At 40.0% G+C, this 22,575-nt stretch overlaps 1 protein-coding gene across 4 annotated transcripts in view; it reads left to right on the plus strand.

The window, feature by feature from the left end:
* Positions 1-22,575, plus strand: part of LOC113028333 (disks large homolog 5-like) — a 30,620-nt gene that overhangs the window by 6,113 nt on the left and 1,932 nt on the right. For 2 of the 4 annotated variants that reach the window (XM_026178522.1, XM_026178525.1), the window contains exons 2-32: positions 247-315; positions 901-1,069; positions 1,419-1,562; positions 3,853-4,036; positions 5,401-5,657; positions 6,027-6,339; positions 7,357-7,587; positions 8,668-8,852; positions 8,972-9,097; positions 9,320-9,452; positions 9,585-9,709; positions 9,954-10,129; positions 10,285-10,388; positions 11,704-11,796; positions 12,107-13,063; positions 13,200-13,323; positions 13,544-13,688; positions 14,660-14,781; positions 15,300-15,380; positions 15,457-15,616; positions 15,894-15,971; positions 16,831-16,993; positions 17,085-17,218; positions 17,508-17,672; positions 17,790-17,973; positions 18,221-18,369; positions 18,671-18,841; positions 18,977-19,173; positions 20,019-20,162; positions 20,335-20,462; positions 20,859-20,968. In XM_026178522.1, the coding sequence (XP_026034307.1) occupies positions 247-315; positions 901-1,069; positions 1,419-1,562; positions 3,853-4,036; positions 5,401-5,657; positions 6,027-6,339; positions 7,357-7,587; positions 8,668-8,852; positions 8,972-9,097; positions 9,320-9,452; positions 9,585-9,709; positions 9,954-10,129; positions 10,285-10,388; positions 11,704-11,796; positions 12,107-13,063; positions 13,200-13,323; positions 13,544-13,688; positions 14,660-14,781; positions 15,300-15,380; positions 15,457-15,616; positions 15,894-15,971; positions 16,831-16,993; positions 17,085-17,218; positions 17,508-17,672; positions 17,790-17,973; positions 18,221-18,369; positions 18,671-18,841; positions 18,977-19,173; positions 20,019-20,162; positions 20,335-20,462; positions 20,859-20,968 (5,521 nt within the window). The remainder of the gene's footprint in view (positions 1-246; positions 316-900; positions 1,070-1,418; positions 1,563-3,852; positions 4,037-5,400; positions 5,658-6,026; positions 6,340-7,356; positions 7,588-8,667; positions 8,853-8,971; positions 9,098-9,319; positions 9,453-9,584; positions 9,710-9,953; positions 10,130-10,284; positions 10,389-11,703; positions 11,797-12,106; positions 13,064-13,199; positions 13,324-13,543; positions 13,689-14,659; positions 14,782-15,299; positions 15,381-15,456; positions 15,617-15,893; positions 15,972-16,830; positions 16,994-17,084; positions 17,219-17,507; positions 17,673-17,789; positions 17,974-18,220; positions 18,370-18,670; positions 18,842-18,976; positions 19,174-20,018; positions 20,163-20,334; positions 20,463-20,858; positions 20,969-22,575) is intronic. The other 2 variants (XM_026178523.1, XM_026178524.1) reach the window with 2 other exon arrangements.

A 22,575-nucleotide genomic window follows, 5' to 3' on the forward strand; every position in this document is an offset into this window, starting at 1 on the left:
ATTCAAGCTCCCTGCCCAACTGGTAATTAGCTACACTCTGTCAGCCCACAGGCCCGTCATCCCAAGTTGGGGAAAGTCCCACCTTATTATTCCTCCAGCTGGCTTTTTTCAGTAAAGGCTCCTGAATGTAACCCAAGCTGCACTGCCTTGATGTACCATACAATGCTGGAGATGATCATCTGACCATAAAGCAGACACGGTCGAGTACGCTTAGACCTGACTTTAATGTTTCTGTTCATGCTGCAGGGTCCACTTACAGCGTCTTGTCCACCATGCCATCGGACTCAGAAAGCAGCAGCTCTCTCAGCAGCTTAGGTGAGTGTGGTACTCATGATGACTAACGATTTAAGGTAAAGATGGGTCCAAAAAATCTTCTTTGGAAAAGGGGGGGGGGGGGGAGAAAAAAACAGTTGTTCTGAGGAACCAGACGGCTTCTAATTGTTTAGACTCTAAGCACATGCAAGTGATTACACAGATGTGACAAGGATTTAAAAATACACACACGAGAGAGAGATCTGTTTCTACTCTAGAAGAGAGGATTGGTCTGTGCTGTTGAAGCTGAACCAGTGTTTATCACTACGTTTATTTTTGTGGTATATTCAAAACTGAATGAGTAGATCAATGATGACAGACAATATTTAAGTGACTTTGGCTAAACGATTATATAGATTAAATAAAATAATGGTCAAGCTCTTTACCCATAACATAATCATGAACTTGTATGTTTGTAATTTATTTCTTTAGCCAAGTTTGCAGCTCAGATGAACATAGACTACATTTTTACTGAAATATAGCTATACACTCTAACTGACATAAATAAAACTGCACTGAACCCCGTCACTCGCATCATTTGAACTTTGCGATCGGCACAAGCCACCAGTGACATGCTGACTCACACAGGTACTCCTGCTCAAGCGTCCTCCCCTCCACCTGCCCACATGGACAGCCACCAAGTGAATGAGAAAATGGAGACCATTCTGTTAGAGTTGAGACAGGTGACGCGTGAAAGGGATGAGCTACGCAAACGTCTCGCCCTCTCTTCACCTGGAACCACCTTTGATGACTGCAGGTAGTGTTTTAGTCTCATTCTACAGCCTGTTTTCCAACACATTTGCAGAAAAGCAGAGCAATCTTGTTTCTACCTGCACTCTTTAGATAGAGGTATTTTGCATTCTTGAGCATTTAAAAGCCCTGCCAAAAAAAGCAAGAGCTATTTGACGTAAACTTGTGCTCGTTTTGTTTTAGAGTTGAGCATAAGATGTGAGGATACAGTTGAACTTTCTCTCTTTCCTTACGCTCCCAAAAGTACAAAGTTTGCATGTTTATCTCACTTATGGCTCTCACATTGTCCCATGTGGCATCTCAGAACTTGGTTTTTGATGCAAGTGTGTTTCCCTGTTTCCTGCTCTGTGAAATAGACCGAATGCAAAAGCAGGTCATGACTATGAGCGTCTGAAGCTGCAGTGTATGAAGGCAATGGCAGACCTGCAATCCCTGCAGAACCAGCATAGCACCACCCTGAAGAGGTGCGAGGAGGCTGTGAAGAAAGCAGACTTCTACCAGTAAGTGGAAAGCCTACTAGGGGACTTTGTAAATTTTTTAACAGCCGGTGCATTTGTGCTGTATGCATTCAAGCTCAGCCTGCAGCATTTTTAGCCAGTATTCTGTTCTTCCTCACATATTCACAGCAGATTGCGTAGAACAGATTTTATTTTTGCAAGAGTGATAGGGATGAAGCCTTTATATCAGTTCAAAATCTCAGTTAAGCTATAAAAATCCCAACAGGTCTTCTTCAATTTGATTTAATCTTTGGGATTGTTTGAGGGCGGGGGGACTATTTGTATTATTTAGTAGCAGGGCAAATCATACATTTCTGGCTAAAGGTTGAGGGAAGAGACTAGAATATGCTCTATAAGTATTATCCTTTTGTAAAGAGTTCACCATAAGCATGCTCTGTAATCAGTATGTGAATCCTGTGTATGCGGCACAGCATCTTTGCCGTGAGGATAATGCTGCGAACGGAGCATTTGGTGTCTAGTGAAATAAGCTGTACTGAGTTGACATGAAGGGAAGGCTAGTCCATTTGTATGATTTTTAATGATGCCATACAGCCTCTGAAGTGTAGGGAACCAACATCTGGCCCCCAATGCAAACAGACAGATGAAGGATTATGTCCGTGTTTAAGCCTGTACTTTTGCGTCCTGTTTGCACATCAGAGAGAGTCTTTATTCATCAATGTCCTCTCTGCCTCTGTACTCAACCATTCACTCTAAGCAGCATGTTTTTGTCAATGGAAAATCACATTCATGTCTAGCAGTTTTAATATTGTACTTAAATTAGTAAGTCGCTAAACACTTAACCATTAACCCTTAGTAATTCTGAAGAATTTTAATTAGTCCTATTAGTGATTCATGTTTTAGAAAATTTCAAGTTAAAGCTTTATTACATAAGAGGTGCGGTTTTTTTTTTTTTTCCCTATTAATGTTAATATAGTGACAGGAAGACCACAACAGCCCTGTGGCTTTAAATGAATTAATTAATTGTTTTTAGTGACAGCACGGTGGTGTGATGGTTAGCACTGTTGGTGCTCAGCAAGAAGGTCTTGAGTTTGACTCCACCTCCTGTCTGAAGGGCATGTTCTCCCATGTTTGCATGGGTTCTCTCCAGGTACTCCGGCTTCCTCCCACAGTACAAGAACAGGATTAGGTTAATTAGTGATTCTTAATTGCCTGTAGGTAGAACACAGTAAAACCATCTGTGAAAGTTAACACACAAAAAACAGTTTGTGAATGTGAAATTATGTCAACACGGGGTACTTCGTGTAATTTAATTTTTAGGTAGTTCTGAAATGATTAGTTTGACCACAAACTGCAGCAGTTAATCATTTCCAGTTGCAACAAAAGATTTGTATGCAAACTGTTGTGCTGGCTACTTCAAAACCTGCTTCGAGTTGGGTGTTCCAGTTAAGGAGATAAGACTGACGTGATTGTGCTGGAAAGATGACACCAGAAGAACAATATGTAATGAAATCCTGAAAGAAGAGGGCAAACAACACAAGAGGAAGTGGAAAGCACCCACAGAAATCTCATCAACATGATGTATCAATGGAAGAAGGCCAAAAAGGAGACTAAATTGCTCTTGACTAATAAAATATTTTTTTTAAAAAGAATCATAAAAAACAAAAAGATGGTGCTTACGTCTGTGAGAATAATCTGTAGACCAGCAGTAAGGCATGGCAGAAGAAGCGTCATAGTTTGGGACTGATGTTCTGCTTCAGGGCTAATATACCTTGCAATCATTAATTTATGCAGTTTACTTTGAAACTGCACCGAGAAATTGTTCCAGGAGAATGTCAAGGCAGCAGTTTATGACCTGAAGTTTGTAAGAGTTTCGGTGATTCAGCAAAACAATGGCCTAAAGCAAATCAACAACAACAGTAAATCATGTCCCAGTGGCCAAGTTAGAGTCCTGACCACAAATCAGCAGAGCTGCAGTGACATAACTGGCTACAGCAAACATTTCAGATGTTTTTAAGAAGCTGCTTTTAGCTACTACATTCAAGTATTAACTTACTTTCTTCATCCTACACTGTGGCTAACTGGTGCGATCCAAATGACGTGTGTGTGTGTGTGTGTGTGTGTGTGTGTGTGTGTGTGTGTGTGTGTGTGTGTGTGTGTGTGTGTGTGTGTGTGTGTGTCCCCAAATATTTTTTGATTTATGATTTACTAGCTGAATATATGTTGCCAGAGACACAGTAGATGGAGATGTATATATTCAGTGCTGTAAATGCTGATTTTAAAAATCGCTGGCAGCACCCATGGTTTGATTGTACCCATTCTGCTATCTCCACAGTACACTGCACAGCCGTCTGGTGAGCGAGCACACCCAGCTAAAAGAGGAGCTCGAGGTGCTGAGACAGGACAACATCCAGCTGGTCAGGGAGCACAACCATGTGAAACAGGCCTGCGAGGAGCTCAGGAGGCTGCATGATGATGATCAGAGGGAAGTAGCTGATATGAAGATGCTACACCAGCAGGTGCCTGTGTAATTTTTCAGTTCTGTCACCATTCATGCTTAAAAATGGGACACAAACAACATACAGACACAAAAATATAAATGGGTATATACTATCTAGACACTTGCAGACACCCCTTTCCATCTCTAGTTGGCCGCTGACATAAAATCAGTTGGATCTTGACATTTGAGATGGACATTAATTTGCTCTTGTCTCGGTGACCATTATGTCCAAAAGGACAATGTTGTTCAGACAAATGGGGTCAGACAAGCTCTGTCCTCTCCATGTCTCCATCCATCAAAACATTCTTTCAGATTACAAAAATGACTTGACCTGAGTCTCTCACCATTACTCAGTCTGACATTCACCGTGACTGCAGTCACAAGACCATATCATTAAATGTTAGCAATGCCTTATATAACCATGGAGAATGTGTATAACAGGGCTAGTTGATAGCAAGGATACGTTCCCCATTGTCTCTAGAAGTCATGTCATCATTGCATAAACTACTGTTCAGCCTCAGTCAAATTAGGAGTCAAATTAGTTTTAAGTGATGCCAGCCCAGAGAAGACATTTATTGTACAGTTGTTAGATTCCAATTACATACTATAATTTTTCATGTCTAAATGTGTCCTGGTTTGTCCGTTTTTGGCACTCTGTTCATGATTTGGATTAGATTCAATAGTAATTTAAACGTTACAAACAAAATATTTGTAAACATGAAGCCAGACTGAGTCCATTGGATCTCATCAGTGCTTAATTAACTAAATTAACTTAATTAACTTACTGGTAGCAAGTCAAAAAGTTTATTCAGCTGATTTGACAGCAATTCTGTCTGTCAGGTCGACTGTACTTATTGTACATTTGAGCGTCTTCATCTTTTAGCTGTGGTTGCTAATTGGTGAAACTGTGGTAACATTAATCACTGTTTCGACCACAGTCTCCTGCGATTGCTTCCTGTACAGTTCCCACAGAACTAGTAAAATTGAATGGCAATACATTTTTAATGGTAGTTAAGCTTATCCATTCATGCTAAAAGCATGTAGTATACCCCAGTTGCTGCTTGCATCAGAAGCAGACTGCCCTATAGGATGTTAAGAAGCTAGACAGAAGCTAGATACAAGTTATCATCTGGTTCACTACAGTTCAAGTGATATTTCAACAGTTTAAAGTAACATTTTGTTTAATCTTCACTGAAACGGGTAATTAAATGATTTAGGCACTTCACTTTAGATTTATATCAAACAGCACAACATTTCAGCATCTACAGAGTTGAAAAGTATTCCGGATAACTTTTTCCAAGTGACTGCATCAGCTCTTATCTTGATATAGTCCCATTATTGCCCTCTAATTCGTTAAATAACCCGACTTAATGCTATTTGCAGGTAATGAGAGAGGGCTCCTCTGATGTCCTTAACAAACTCTACGACACAGCTGTGGACAAGTTGGAGGCCGTGAAGAGTGACTATGAGACTCTGAGGAAGTGCTACAATGACAAGTTGGCCAGTCACAATGCCGATTTGAGTCGTTTGGACCAGGCTGAGGAAGAGAACCACCGGCTGCAGAAGCAACTCGACATGCTGCTGAAACAAAGAGATGCTGCCATCCACTATCAGCAGCAATACTCTTCTTCAATAAGAAGGTAAAGATGGAATTATTAGGTCTACAAAGCCAGCAGGGCTACAAACTTCACACAAAAACTGAGCAACTGTTAAAAAACTAAAAAGCAGTTGCAGCAAATTATACTACAAACTGAGTACTTGAGTACAGAGCCAAAGTCAGATCTGCACAGTGCTTAAAATGTGCTTAATCCAAGGCAGATGAAGCTTTGCGGATGTCCTCCCATTTATAGTTTTCTTTTTAGATGCTTAAATTCCACATTTGATCAGTCTATGATCTTATTGTTCATGATTTTAATGTTTTAAGCACAAGACAGAGTAGAAATGTTTACCCTTTGGAAATTAATAGAGGCATTGAATCCACTGCATTCCTTAATCCCTGCCTGATGCAGGTTTGACAACACCCACCAAGAACTATCCAAGGCCACAGCCCACAATAAGGAGCTACAGCGAGAGATGGAACGGCTGCAGTCTGAGGTGACGCGGCTCAAGACCCAGCAGCTCAAGGCGGCAAAGGACAGCGAGAAGTACAAGGAGGAGCGGGACTCTGTGATCAGTGAATATCGCTTGATCATGAGTGAGCGGGATCAGGTGATCAAAGAGGTGGACAGGCTCCAGACAGGTCTGGAGATGGCAGAGGCGAAGCTAAAGAGCACTTCGTCAGAGAGACGGGTGGCCAGTGAGGAGCTGGAGGCTCTCCGACAGGTAAAAGCTAAAATGAGGGATCATCAGTGAGAACTGAAAACGGTTAACCATTTCACAGACGGGATCAGAAAGCACTGGAGGAATAACTATTGTGAATTGGAATTATACATGCACTATAAAGAAATTAATTTCTTCAGATTGTGGGGTAGCTGTAGCTCAGGTGGCAGAGCAGGTCAGCCACTAATCAGAAGGTCGGTGGTTCGATCCCAGGCTGCCTCCTGGCTGCATGCCAAATATCCTTGGGCAAGATACTAACCCCGTGTTTGCCTACTGGTGGTGGTCAGAGGGCCCGGTGGCGCCAGTGTCCGGCAGCCTCGCCTCTGTCAGTGCGCCCCAGGGCAGCTGTGGCTACAATGTAGCTTGCCATCACCAGTGTGTGAATGTGTGTGTGAGTGGGTGAATGACTGAATGTAGTGTGAAGCGCTTTGGGGTCCTTAGGGACTAGAAAAGCGCTATACAAATGCAGGCCATTTACCATTTACAGGGCTCCTTTTAATTTAAGTGAAACTGTTAATGAAGAATGACCATTTGCGTAACATCTGTGTCTTAAATATCTCTTGTCGTTAAACTGCTGAAGTCATTCTTTTTGGCAACAGTCAAAGGTTTAGGGTGGCTAAAAAGTAACCACGTCATGATCACTGCTATTAAAACCCACAGTTCAGGAAGAGAAATTTGGTTATGCTTTTTAACTCTTCTGTGTAAAATGAACTTGAGAAGCTCTCCAAAATAAATACATAAAAAATCATTTTAAGAGGAGCAAAATTCTTTAGTTCTTCATCTAATAGGAAGTATTTCTGGCAGCATATCTTTGTGCTGAGATAAGAATGTATTCCTCCCCAAGGAGGGAATTCCAGAATCACAGCGATGTAAGAAACACGTCGGCATAAAAGGAAATGTACAACAATATGCAAATCATATTAAAATATTCCAAAATTCTCAAGGTAAAAAATTTAAAAAGATATAGAAATTTACTTTTTTCTTTATTATTATTATTATTATTATTATTTTTTGATGAAGGAGCTGGCCTCAGCGCTGGTGGACAGGGACCGAGCAATCTGTGAAAAGAATGAGCTGCTGGAGAAATTCTGTCATGAGGTCAAGGACAAAGCTGAGGCCCAAAAGGAGCTGAACCAGGCCTGCAAAGACATCGAAACAGTGCGTGAGGAAAGAGATGTGGCCCGGAAGGAGAGGACAGAGGCCATCATCCAGAGGGACCAGCTGTTGCAAGAGTATTACCAGGCCAGACAGGTAGCCAGACGGACAGATGATTTATCATCACAAATGGAGGGATTGGTTTATTTCTCTGACAGTAATCCCTTCATCCCATCTCACATAGTAGTAGTTTTTTATTTTATTTTTTCTTCAATCGGCTGGCTGGTTTCTACATATTGATTTCTGTTGAGAAATGTGTACTCACCCATCATTCTGTTTGCAGTGATTGTCAGATTAATTATAAAAGTCAGGGATGCCTACATTAGGAAATTACCAATAATTGTAGTGACAGGCCTCACCCTCACTTCCAAGTACACCAGAAATCTGCACTGCGTCAGAAATGGATTGTTAAGCAAAACTGTAGACTGAAATGGAATTAATGCAACAGTGTATCTAGTGCAAGCGCTCTAGATACACCATCAGACTGAGTTTTACATTTGTTTTATTATATCTGGTTTATATACCTAATCCAGTCTATGGCTGTTTTATACATCATAGATGGAAACTACATCTTAGTTTACAGAAATTTGTTTTTGGATGGATGGAGTCAGCTAAGTTGAAAATTTTGTTTCTTAAAAAAAGCAACAAAATGTCTTCATAGCTTGTAATTAATACCTTGTATTTAAAAAAACCAAAAAAAACCAACAAAGCACTTTATTTAGTCTATTGATTAGTGTACAAGCAGAAAAAATAAATGATCTATTCAAACAAACCTTTCTCACAGCAGCCATTCTGGCTGCTGCTAGAGGTAAACACAGGTGATACTAATCACATTAAAGCTTCACCTCAATAGAGGACAAGATTCATTATTCTAATTTGTAACATCTGTGTTTGTGCCATGTCAAGTCAAAATGACTGCTGTCAAACGGGTATTTGCATCAATGAGCTTTCAAGCTTAACTCGCACCAAAATTATGTAAAGCTGATAATTAAAAACATGTGTTGAGTATAATATTACTGCAAAGTTAGTGTACAGAGTGGGTGAAAGATGAAAATACTTTCTTATGACACACATTTAGAGGAATTTGCCACATGTTATCAAATACCATATTGGACTAAAAGCACCTTCACTTCTCCGGTGACATTTATCACCCATCAATTTGATCTACTCCTGCAGGAACAGGACTCTGCCACCATGAACATGGAACGAGCCACCAAGGAGATCGAGATGCTGAGGAAGCAGTATGAGGCCATCTCGCAGGAGCTGAAGGAGGCCTTGCAGGAGGCTGAGGTCGCCAAGTGTCGGCGGGACTGGGCCTTCCAGGAGAGGGACAAGATTGTAGCAGAAAGAGAGAGCATTCGGTAAGAATTTTTTTTAAAAAAAATATAGATGTAGATGCATGTCATTGCGAGGAGGCTTGGGCAAAAATAGTTTGCGTGTATTTTATGTGACACCTGATGACAATATGTGCATCACTCAGTACACTGTGTGACAACCTGAGACGAGAAAGGGATAGAGCTGTGAGTGATCTGGCAGACGCTCTGAGGAATCTGGATGACATGAGAAAGCAGAAGAACGATGCGACGCGGGAACTCAAAGAACTAAAGTGCGTTATTTCTCCCAAAAGTTGTTTTTGAGACAGATAAATGTCTTGTGTTCTATTTTAGGTAAACTTGAATATTATTCATTGATTTATATTTGTGTTAAAAGTGCTTCTCTTCCTTAATGATCTTTTGTGCCACCCAGTGGATGAATTTTCTTTACACAGGACAGTTCAAATTACTTTGAAATACTTACTGAAGAGCTACATATTTCATGTTTCCTGCAGAGAAAAGTTGGAAGATGAGCTGGAAAAGGAAGCAAGATATCGTCAGCTGATGGCCCACAGTTCACATGATTCAGCCATAGACACTGACTCAATGGAGTGGGAGACAGAAGTTGTAGAATTTGAGAAGCACAGAGTAAGGATCATTTAGAGTTTTCTTTTTTGTTTTTTAAGAAATGTGATTTGCCTTTAGAGAATTGCACTTAATGAATGAACTAATTCAGAATCAAAAAATCATAATATTCCTCGTGATTTTTCATTTTTGCAGGACATGGATTTGAAAGCACTTGGATTTGATATTGCTGAAGGGGTAAATGATCCCTATTTACCAGGGGACTGTGGTGTATTTGTAACTAAGGTGGATAAAGGAAGTATTGCTGAGGGAAGATTAAGGTAACTGTCACTTTCCTCCTCAGTGTATATAAATGTTTTGATTTCCCTTTGTCATTTGACACCTGAGTTTTGGTTCTAATAATAAGCTTTATTTGGAGAATAGAAACACATTTTCATATTTTCACTTGTAAAATTTAGTATGCAGCACTCAGAAAATCAGATTTTTGATACATGTCAATTTACACAACACATCATAGTTGGCTTCTCTTTCATTATTATTATATTCTCTCTTATTTCTGTTCAGGGTAAATGACTGGTTGCTTAAAATAAATGACGTGGACCTGACCAATAAAGACAGGAAGCAGGTGATCAAAGCTGTGTTGAGTGGTGAGGGCATGATTAATATGGTGGTTCGTAGAAGAAAGTCACTAGGAGGACGGATCATCACTCCAATCCAGATAAACTTAGCTGGACACAAAGGTCAGCTTCAATTTCCAAATAAGTAATAAACTTCACCGTTATAATGTCTGCCTGACAAGCTAGTAATGACATTAAAGTGCAAAGTATTTGCGTTTAATTATCTGTATATGTGATGGTAATTGGGGTGTGTTTTTTCTAATTGTTTTTCCTCATAGACAGTGGACTAGGTTTGGAAAGTGGAGTGTTTGTTGCCACATTGGCTGCTGGCAGCCCAGCTGCTAAAGACTGCAATCTCACTATTGGTGACAGACTGTTAGCTGTAAGTATGATCACTGAAAAGTTTATCATTTGTTTGATAAAAGCCTGTTTGTTATCAAGAGATGGCTGTGGTCTCTAGTGCCCTCTACTGACCACATTCAAGTTGTTTTAAGACAAGCACAACTGCAGCATGTTCCAACTACTTGCCTTCAAAGTACAGTGTTGAAACAGAGGAAATTTGTTGTGTATATGTATACATTTCATAACTTCAATGAACATGAAGTAATGCAGCCAGTTTCACTGTTATATAGAGAGGATATAATGGAGACTGTGGGCTTCCAGTGAGGCTGACCTCCGAGATGAAGTAAAATCTGACATTACTAAAAATTCACTGGAGGTACCAAAATATCAGCTACAATACAAAGATGCTCACAGTACACTGCTGCACACTATTAACATAGTTTTGTAATTTTCATATGTCAGATAATATAAAATCTGTCAGTTAAACTAGGATTAAATGTTAGTGAAAGTAAGCTAGCACGTTCCCAAACTTGCCCTTGTCACACAAACCATACATACAGGCCATAACACAATTATATAGTCTACTTATCTTTTGATTTCAGCACTCTTATGTTGGATTAAAAAAAAAAAAGTCATGACTGGGAATCATTTTTGGCTTGACTATATTTAAGTTTTAGACCACCATATATGTTACACTTTATTGGTCTGGAATATGCCGGTTATTCCAAACGGCTTCCATTATGATCTGAATCTGTCTTTTATATTGTAATTTGTTCTTATGCTATAATTTTATCCCTGGCAGCTTTAACACTGCCCAGGACCCAAAATTCATTAATAGACCATCATTTGCTGATAGTCTTACATCATGCACTCTATCATAGCTGGCTGCTTTGATATCAGTATCAGTAACTGTACTGAATATGCGTCTAAGCTTCGTTTTTGGGAGGTCTCACAATCCTACTTAAGTCCTGAATTGTCTTGATGTCCTACCTACATGTTTGAGACAGGGAATTCAGTATGATCTCACTTTATTATTAAAAAAGGCTTGCATTATTTACAGGAATCTGATATTTAAAAAAATAAAGTACCTCCATAATCCTAATCAAGGAATTTTTGGGACTTGATTACTTTTAAGGGCAGGTGGCCACTATTTTTGTACCCAAGTACACATCAGCCATCATTTTAATGGTTAATGTTGTGTAATGAGGATGCGCACACCTCAGATACCGGTAATCTAAATTCTAACCATAACTAGCACATTTGCAGACGCCATTTCAAGATGGAGTACGATGATGATGATGTCTAGGTAAGTAAGCTCTTATTTATGGGACTTTTTTTTTTTTTTTTCCCCTCAGATCAATGGAATTGCGCTCGATAACAAGTCGCTCTCTGAATGTGAGTCTCTGCTGAGAAACTGCCGTAATTCTCTCAGCCTCTCCCTCATGAAGGTAAAAACTTAGTAACCCAAACACATACAGATTCTCACAACTGTAAAATCACATACTGCTGTTTCTTCTAATAGACTCCCAATAGTCAGGCTTTATGCTAGTTGTACAATGCTTACTTCGTGCAAATGCTCATTGGGTTAATAGACAATGCAAAGTCTTCTTAAACCTTAATTGCTACCAGTATCTTTAATTTTTAAATGCTATCTCAAGTTTGTGGTTAAAAATGTCAGCGATCGTCCATTTCATCGGAAGCTATTTATTGCATTTAAACTATTTTAATGTATATTTATCAACATTTCTTCCTGCACAGTTCTTTCCCCAAAGCTGTTCTGGGCAGAGTTTATATGAAACTTTGAGAGACTCTGAAAAGAACCCGCGACTCCAGTCCTGTGAGGGCCACACGAGAAACTGCAGAAACTCTAAGCACAATTGCTCCACACAAACTGACATTTGTAGCTGTGACTTTGGCAGCAGAGGGGAGGAAGCCTGCAAGGATACCGGTGACTCCCTGAATAGCAGCAGTGGCAGCACTCACTCCCACCACAAACCCTTTTCCAATGGTTCCCCGCATTCCCGTTCCTTTTCTGCCTCACATAGTCCTTCGGAACCCCACCCAGAATTCTGCTACCGGAGGCAGGACCTCCAGCATCGGCCTTTTACCTTCACCCCTCTTCTGTCCGACTGCAGCTCACCACAGGCTGCTGTGGACCGAGTGCAGAGCTCGCCAGTCAAGCCCAGTGGAGGCACATGGCCTAAAGTCATAGTGGGAACTGTTTCAGAGTACACCCAACTGTCCATCTATAAGAAGCCCAAACAGAGGAAGTCTATTTTTGACATGAATGCTTTCAGGAGACCTGATGCAGCCCAAAAACTGGACTACATGTCCCTGTCTCACTCACCGCAGAGCTCAGTGTCTGAATCTGCTCAGACACCCCCCACCCCACCAGCAAGGAGCGACTCGTTTAGGTTCAAGCATCGGCAGCAGAACAGCTCCGCGTCGGACTCCACCATTACCACCGGCACACCACCAGCATCCCCTGCCCAAGCTACGAATCCTAAGGACAAGGGAGAGGTGGGAAACCAATGCTATTTCATTGATGGCCCTCCAGGAGAGGCCAAGGGCAGCTCCAAGAAACCTGCTGAGGAGGAAGAAGAGGAGGAGAACCGGTACAGGACAGAAGTGCAAGGAAAAAAGAGATACCGGCCAAAATCAGCACCAGCACTACGTCGAAATGTGACTCCATTGCACATTCCTGTTCCTATTCAGGTAACTGAGTATTTAAAGAACATGTTGAGGAATTTACTATTTGACATTTTTATAGATGCTATGGTTTGTGTTATTTTGTGTCCCTTATTTCCTCAAAAATTAAAAGGCTTACAAGCTGTACGTTTGCTCCTTGCAGGTACAGAGTTTCTCTAACGATGAACACTCCCCAGAGCCAGTGGACTTGTTACGTTTCTCTCCTATACGAACCAATCGGTACAGCGTACAATATGCACCCAAAAGCTACAGTAGCATTGCATCACGTAAGTTATGGGAACAGCTTAATGTGTTCATTTTTTTCCATTTTTTTTTTTTTTTTTCACATTTCCAAACACTGCATGGATCACTAATAATAAAAATAGAAAGTTGATTTCGATTTGTTGGGGTTTTTTCTATTGAACTAATAAAGGCTTGATATTTATAGGATGGAAGTGTCACATAACTACTACTTGTTGATGTCTAATCCCACTATTTGTCCTCCAGACCCTGCACAACGAAGTTTTGCCCCTTGCCCTGCTGTGACGGCTGTCATGAGGAACCCTGTCTACACAGCCTGGAGCCATGAGGTCCAGGCCAACAACCCTCCTCCAGCTCCCAGCTCGAGCAGTCATCCTCATACACACACAAGGTGTTCTGTCAGTCCAACTCTTCTTCACGAGCCTTTTTACTGTTGTGAATCCTAAAAATAAATCTTGTCATTTTGCCATGTGAATATATGAATTAATGAGTATACTTATTTTGCTTATAGTGTCAAGTAAAATTTTCTGTTTCAATCACACCTCATTCACTGCAGACATTTAATAGGAAGAAGGTAGCTGAGTCGACTAAACCACTACAATTTGTCGGTGAAACAGAACTCTCAATTCCAGGTCTTTGAATTGACTTAATAGAGTTCACCCATGATTAATTGAATTATTCGACAGGTAGAGTATCTTCAGTGCTGTTTTTGTCTGTTAGACAGATAATGCAGCAACTAGTCAAATACAACTTGGTGGAAATGTGGAGCAGGGACAAAGAAAGCCACCAGATTTTGGGACAGAACCAGGTCACGTCGTTAAGAAATTCTGAGCTAGGTCATCGGCCTCGTTGGAGAAAAGTTTTCTCCAAATGCTTTTTAAGTTTACTTTTTTCCTTGTTACGACATCTTGAAATATCTATATCTGTTAGAAAACTGATATTTTATCTCAACTGTTAGACTGTCTCTTTTGAAGCAGAGAGAGAGATTAATTAATAATTATTCTGTATTCTTTTTTTTGCTGTGATTGTATTCTGCATACTTCTGGTTTTTGGTGCATTAGTTAGAAATAAAAGACAATTTCAGATGTTGTTGTTTTTTTATATATATATATATAATTTAACAGTTTATTTTGATGCTTACTGCAAAGTAGACATTAGTTCTAGTAGTACTGTTTTTCATTTTAACCACAGATTTGCTAAATCCTGAATGGTGTATTTATAGCAGCGAAACAACTGTGTATCCTGCCCCAGATCTCATGGACAGATGGCATGTAGCAAATTATATCTTGCCCTGGGTTGAATAATTGACTGCCGGGGGACTTACGCAGGTCTTTTCTTTTTCCTCCCCCCCCTCTACTCTAGCCCCCAGCATCAAGGTCGCCTCAGTCTGGATCTCAGCCACAAGCGCACTGGAAACCCGACTGAGCGGAGCTGCAGCCAACCACCACACAGTACTAACTCCTTGCCCTGCAGCAACAGAATGAGTATGTATGGTGCCCTAGTTTTATGGTAATCACGACATGTTTAAAATGTGAATAATGTTGTTTACATTTTTCTTAATTCAGTCCGCACTTATTTAGCCCACTATTTATCACTGCTAGCAAAACACCTAACTGGCGTCGAGTTGCATTGTTAGCAAACACTGACTTCTGTGACACAAAATTATTTAACTTTAATTTTACTCTTAAACTCATTATATTTATGCAATGTCAGTTTTAAATGCAACTCTCCTGTAATGAGTTAGAAAGTCTTGTAGCAGTTTAATTGGCTCAGGAGACGATGGTGATTAACTGGCTACTTCAAACATTTGCTCTGTGGTAAATATTTAGATTAGCAGTGTCGGGGAAAGGGGCTTATCACAGTTGTTCATATATTTCCTGGGGAATTCCCATATCAACATGGTTGGATACCCTCAGTTGTGTGAGAAAATGTTTCTTGTTTTCTTTTTTTTCCATTATGGGTCAACTGACCCTTTTAATAAATTTCCTGTTTTTTTTCTTAGGCACCTCTGGTACTCAATTTAGAGCAGAACGGATTAAGATCCCTCCAATTCGTTATCCTCGCGCCACTGGATCTGACAAAGGTACTGTTCAGTCTGGGAGCAACATCTACTGGTACCAAATGTTACTTCAATTTTTTAATATCTTCTGTCACTCCAGGCTCGCTTACACATTCGGAGGGTAGCAGCCCAACACCTCCAATGTCCCCTGTCAACCTGGACACGTCGTCTTTCACTAGCAGCCAATCGCAGAGCTCCATTTCCACCCAACCTAGGATATCAGTCAGCCCTGCTTCAATTGGTGACAGGCGAAAGGAAGGGTAGGCCAACCGAATCCTCGTCATTGTCCGAATCTTTATCCCACCATGATTCAGCACCACAAGACATGTTTTCCACCATTTGTCTGTACTTTTTGTCTGGTTCATTGTGATTAAATGCTTGCAAAGCAGTAAACAAAGCCTCAAGCCTCCATCCAACACTGTCACCACAATCGATCATTTTATTATCTTCACTTTCTTCTCTGCTGCTGAGCCTTGTAACTTGAAATCTTTCTGTCTTTGTCTGTTTTTATTTTTTCCCTGTCATTCTGCTTCTCAGATTTGTCTCTTACTGCACTTCCTCTGTTAGACCTCCACTTGGAATTAAGCCCAAGTTCTTCTCTTTAAGAAGCTTGAGGTTTGTCTTGTGCTGGTAGCACATACAGTATAAGCACTGTCTGCAGGACTGTTGGAGCACAGATCTTATCATTCTGCCTACACTCTGCATATATAAATGTTACAGTCTAGACTCACTTTGCAGCAGCGGTGCTAGATTCTTTTGAATGTTTAATAATGGCAGTAATGAAATGGATGTGTATCCTTAGGTCGTCATCTTCTCTGCTCATTATTTATTCAGAATGCTGTTAAATGTTGTATGATTGCATGACATGGAGTGGGATTTGAAAATGCACGCTTGCCACATCAGCCACAACATTAAAACCTTGTTCTTGGTACAGTGTGCTACAAAAACAGCTTGGACCATTAGGTGCACAAACATAAGACCTTTGGGCGTGTCTGGTATTGTCAGACATGAGGCTACAGGCTCAAGCATCAGATGCTTGATCAGATTGGGATTTTGAGAGGTTGGAGGCCCTGACATTGTCCAGTTGGGGACTGTCATTGCCTTCATATGGTGCTGCTGTTTTTGTGGGTGGTATCAGCCACATACCAGGATTGTGATTACTGTTATTTACTTTACCTGCAAGGGGTTTTTAATGTTGTGGCTGGTACGTGCATATTATTGTTTGAACAATACACATTTGTGTGAAAAATGTCACATGATTCGGTGATTATTTGCATACATGACATGCATGATAGCATGCAGACTCATATTGTGTAGGAAAACATTAGATTGAAGGGAAGAGCTTATTCTAATTTTTTTTTTTTTTTTTTTTTTTTTTTTTCCCCCTTCCCCAAAGTTGCATGCTTGCAACTTTTCTATAAGATGTCAAAACACATAAATGTTCTTTTTTTTTTTTTTTTTTTTTCTCCTGAAGGCCGTACCTGGGGGAGCCACGAAATGTGACGGTACAGAAGGGAGCAGAACCACTTGGTATCTCCATTGTGAGTGGAGAGAATGGCGGAGTGTTTGTGTCCAAAGTGACAGCAGGTAGCATTGCTCATCAAGCTCGATTAGAGTACGGAGATCAACTTCTTGAGGTACATTAGCTACTTTACTGCATATCCATGATTTATCTTTTTTTTTTTTTTTTTTTTTTTTCTGCCTCTAATGAATCCCTTCTGTTTCCAGTTTAATGGAATCAACCTTCGCAATGCCAATGAGCAGCAGGCACGGCTGGTGATCGGGCAGCAATGTGACACGGTCACCATTTTGGCTCAGTATAATCCACACATGTTTCAGCTGGGGATTCACTCTCGTTCAGGGTAAGAGGGAGACGAGAGCTTAGCAGTGCCCTTTTCTGTATAAAGCACAGTATGTGCAAAGCAAACGCATGCGTACACAATCGTAAAGACTTCATACTGTAGCACAGGAATAAGAAATGGGTTATGTAATTATGATTAACAAATATTAACACTAAAAAGGAGATGGCACGAATGTGCTATAACAGTAAACAAACCCTAAAGTGTATTCTCTAAAAAACAGTTATTTGGACTTTAGGGTAAAATATTAAATGATTAGAAAAGATTCTGACTTTGTTTCTCATCTTTTTAGTTCTCGGATGGAATCCATCAGCAACCAGCCGTCACCCCATGACAGCGGAGCCACCACACCGGACAATCACTCTACTGTAGATTTACTGAGTGAGCAGGATGAAGGCACAATTACTCCTGCATCCAAACAAACGACTCCTGCCACTAGTCCACACATCTCCTCCAGGTAGTAGCTTTATATCTGCTTTTATGTTCGCTGGGTTGATATGGTGTTTTAATACAGCCCTTTAAAATAGACTTTGAATCTACTGGTCGAACTTCTTAAAATGTATTTTTCTTTCAGGCTTCCTGGTTCAAATCCACGCAGGGTTCCAGAGTATCGGTTGGTGAGGCTGAAGAGGATCCACGTGGAGCTGGGAGTTCAGATCTGTGGAGGGAACCTTTATGGCATCTTTGTGGAGAGTTTAGATGATGACAGCCCTGCTAGGGGTCCTGATGGTTTACTGCCTGGAGATTTGATGCTGGAGGTATCTTTCATATTTGTCAATAACTGTGACGCACCAAAGTTGTCATGTGTTCAATAAAAAGTAAGTTGCAGTAGCTGTAGTGAAAACAATACTGGACATAATTGTGTGATTTGTGTACCTGTATTATAATGCTCTGAGGCTAGAAGAAAAGCACATTAAAGCAGGTTTGGACATAGAATCTGACTGCTTTCTGTCTTATAGATGATTGTCTTTATAGTTTTAATTAATTAATTTATTTTTTAAACAGTACAATGGTGTCAGCATGAAGAACAAAACTAAAGAAGATGCTTACCTGGAATTGTTGAAACCAGCTGAAACGATCACCTTCAAGGTCCAGAACTATGCAGACAACCTTGATGCAGTAAGAGAGAGTACCGGAGATGGATTTTTCATAAGGTACCCTGAATATTTATCAGGCCACTGAAATTAAACTGCTGAGATGACATGAATATTGTGCCTCTTAATTTTATGTTAAACAAAATCCAAAATGGAACCTAACCACCGGGAAATGGGCAGTAAAGTTTGGGAACATTGAGCTAACAGAACAGACATGTTTTGGTGATTTGAGTGTCAGGTCAATAACTCGTTGAAGCTTGTAGAGTATAGCTTGTAAGACTTGTTTTTCCATTATAGTCTGCAAAGTTTTGTTTATCATGCCATTGACATCTTCCCCAACTACTTTATTCATATTTGGCAGAGCACTTTATGAGAGAGTGGCAGAAATGGAGCAGGAGCTAAGCTTTAAGAAAGATGACATCCTTTATGTTGAAGACACACTACCAAATGGTAATTTTGGCTTCTGGATGGCCTGGCAGCTTGATGAGAGTGCACAGAAACTAGAGAAAGGACAGATTCCAAGTAAATACATGTAAGTACAGTGTAAGAATTTGTGGTTTTCTGATTTAGAAAATCTGTTGAGAAATTCTACATTCATCAAACTTTAATGTTAAAGAACATTAGTTTGATAGCATGTTGATATGGATTGAAATATTATCTCCATAAGGATGGACCAGGAATTCTACAGAAGGCACAGCATGGCTGATATGAAGGATGAAAACGGCACTAGCAGGACGCTGTCTGCTGCTGCTCGGAGGTCATTCTTTCGCCGGAGGCTAAAGCACAAACGGAGTGGATCCAAGGATGGAAAGGACATGACGGCTTTGGACGCCATTAGCACAGATTCTTTACCCATCACAGAGGGTGAGAAACTCTCTTCTAAACACAACTTTATTTAAAAATGCACAAAAAAAGACACATAATTGTATAAGAAAGGTTGATTCTGGAATAAGCACATATTTGGATTTTCTTGAGCGCTTACTTCACCAGCATTGCATTATACTGTCGTCACATTGTTAAACTTACAAAGGACTGTTTGAAATCAAAAAGTTCACAGTGAATACAGCAGAATCTGATTATTGTATTTCACACACTCCTTCACAAGAGTTGGACGTAAAATTACCCACAAATCTGTTCAACCACAGGCAGATTTGTCAGAGGTTTGAATGTGGAGCACGCTGCAGAGGCTTGCTCACTTTCTAAGCATCCAAGATTTAATTTACTGGATATAGTCTTGACTTCAGTCAATTTATCAGACTTCACACAGCTGCATCTGGAGGTGCAACAAACATAATTACATTTCATCACAGACACCACAGTTTTACCAAATAAATTTTAGTCTTTGGTGTTTAAAATAGTTACCTTTAAGTGTTTAAAGAAAAGTTCATACATTTATTTTTTTTAATGAAAACCTTTTCCCAATTAAGCCTAATCTCTAAGACTTAATAATGCTCTCAAGTTTGAAAAGTTCAGATTTTATTCTTTAGGCTTGATACTAGATAGAAACTGCTACTTTGAATGTCCCTATTAACCTTACGTGATGATTTGTGAGGCAGATCTCAGGCATGAAGATGTGTTTATATAGCTGGATTTTTCTTGAAAGAAACTGAAGCTTTCACATAACACAGAAACCACGGTTAAAATGAGCAGCAGTGTCTCTCTCCTGTTATGCCTTTGGAATAAATTGCTTTGGTTTATTCCCTGCACAGACGGCGTGAGCCTCATGTACCAGCGGGTTCAGAAGGTGGAGTACTCTTCGCCTCGTCCAGTGCTGATCTTGGGTCCATTAGTGGAGGCCTGTAAGGACATGTTGGAGAAGGAGGCTCCTACCAAGTTCTGTCGCTGTTTGCCTGGTGAGCTTCTGATTTGTGTGAATTTATACATGAAGGATGTGTGTGTCCATCAGACTTGTGTTATTGCGCAAGGGAGATTTCACTGAGAGCTACCTAACATGAAACTCAAAGATCAGAGAACTTGACGTGTATATTAAAATAAAAAATGTTGCTTTTTTTTCTTTACTTTTAGAAATTATGAAGGCATCTCAGCAGGCAATAGAGCGTGGAGTAAAGGATTGTGTGTTCATTGATTACAAACGGAGGAGTGGGCATTTTGACGTGACAACAGTCGCCTCAATAAAAGAAATCACAGAAAAGGTAAATTTAAAATAACCTTAATCTGCACTATTTATTGATTTGCTTGTCCAGAAATGACACATTTATGACCCTGCACCAATAGCAGTTGTATCTTGAAGTTTATGCACTGCTGTCTTTCCAACTTTTCTTACAATCTTCAGAGGACTTTCAGCTGAATTCCAAATAATGCAATACAGCCAAACTTCCAAACTGATTAAAATAACTTGATTGGCTACATATTTTCAAAGAACCTTTATTTTTTTTATGTTGACATTTATGTTGTTGTTGATATCCCATAAACTGTTAGAAGTCTTTAAACACACAGAGCGTGAAAATAAATATTTTCTGCAGTTTTTTTTTGTTTGTTTTTTTTTTTTTTGAAACATCTCCCATTTCTCATGTTGTCTTCTCTCATAGGACTGTCACTGCTTACTTGACATTGCCCCTCACGCCATTGAACGTCTTCACATGGTTCACATCTACCCAATCATCATATTCATCCGCTACAAAAATGCCAAGCAGATAAAGTGAGTAATTTCATGCCTGCTTTGACTTTTAAAATATTTTTTTTATTTCTACCTGTCAGACATGTTGAGCATGCTTTGTGTTGTGGTACCAGTTTTGTTTACCCAGTTATTTGTCAAGCTCCAAACCTTGAACAACATACAGAGAGAACTCATCCAAAGCTTTTGCCTCTGGAGGCTGTTTCTGAGAAGAAAGGGGAAAATGTGGGCCATAGCATTTTCAAATAAAGCCACATTCATGAACAAAACTCATCCGTATATTCTGAACTAAAGTAATAATCTGTTTCTATTTTGCAAATAACTACTTGGGCATTAAATCAATATGTAATCTAAAAATGTCAGGTCATAAAGAATTATTTAAAGATTACTTAAAGTTCCCCCATTTTAAAGCCATTCTCGCTTGAAGGACTGATTATTCCTGATTATGCTTAATTTTATCTGGCTTGAGACAGTTGCTTGGGAAATTGGCATCCGCAGAAGTCTTGCTGGTTTTATAATCACATTTGCCCTCCATCCATAACAAAACGAATTGATCAACCAAAATTTGATCAGCATCATTAGTTGCGAAGACACGACGTGCTCTCTTCCACCACCTGTTTTCATCGACTGATGGTGATGGCTCACAGATCCTCTGCTTTTTCATTTGTAATCCGTGGGAAGATTAAATCTGCTGAACCTTCGGCATGGTGCTTCATGCACATGCGCACACAAACGCATGCAAATCAGGGCAAACTCGGGTCGGGCAGGAACAGGCTTTTTCCACCACGCACGTACACACACGCGTCCATAAATCTATGAAACGGTGCAGCAGGCAAACATGGTTCAGATTGATTCCTGCTAAGCCTTCGCTGTCATCAGCTGAGTGCCAGCTGTCCTGGGAGGGGCTCACGAGGCCTGTGGCTCCGCTTCGTGGTGTGGGTGGCTAAAAACACACGATGCCCTGCCGGCCTCAGCTTCCATGTACACAAAAACACACCTCCCACTGCCTGCTGCAGCAACTGACAGGAGCCCAAGGTTTTTCATGGGTTTCTATCCTCTGAGAAGCATCAGCAGACCAAAATGTTGACTGCATAATGAGTGAAAGGAGAGAGACAGTGGTATTCTAGGTTAAGTCAGAGGTAAAAGATGAAGACTGGTAAACACATGAATTCTCAAGGCTTTGTGCGGTCATGGGTACTGAGTGGGATGGATGGGTTTAAAGTAGGGAGATTTCACTGAAGCTAAGCTGTTAGATTTCTTGGCAGAAATGAGAAGTTTTGCTGTAAAAACTAGTAGATATCTCCTTTAAATTGCATCTATAGTTACTTTAGTCAACATCTGAGTATTTTTTTTATTTTATTTCGATAAAATGCTAATAAGGGTAGTTGATCCTTGTTAACTTTGCTGATTTATCCAAAAAGACTTTCTTGTCTATTACTGCCAGTAGAATTTCCAGGAAAATGGTTTTCATTTAAGTTAATGTTGGCAGTAGCAGCCCAGAAACATGAATAATTTATATGCAGTTGAATTGGGATAAATGTATTCACATTTTTGTATAAAAGAAATTCACTCTAAATTTGTATTTAGCAATGTTCAAGATGTATTAAAATATCCACACACTATTATTACTG

The sequence above is a fragment of the Astatotilapia calliptera genome, chromosome 8 (assembly GCF_900246225.1).
Source record: "Astatotilapia calliptera chromosome 8, fAstCal1.2, whole genome shotgun sequence".
In the NCBI taxonomy this organism is placed as follows: Eukaryota; Metazoa; Chordata; class Actinopteri; order Cichliformes; family Cichlidae; genus Astatotilapia; species Astatotilapia calliptera.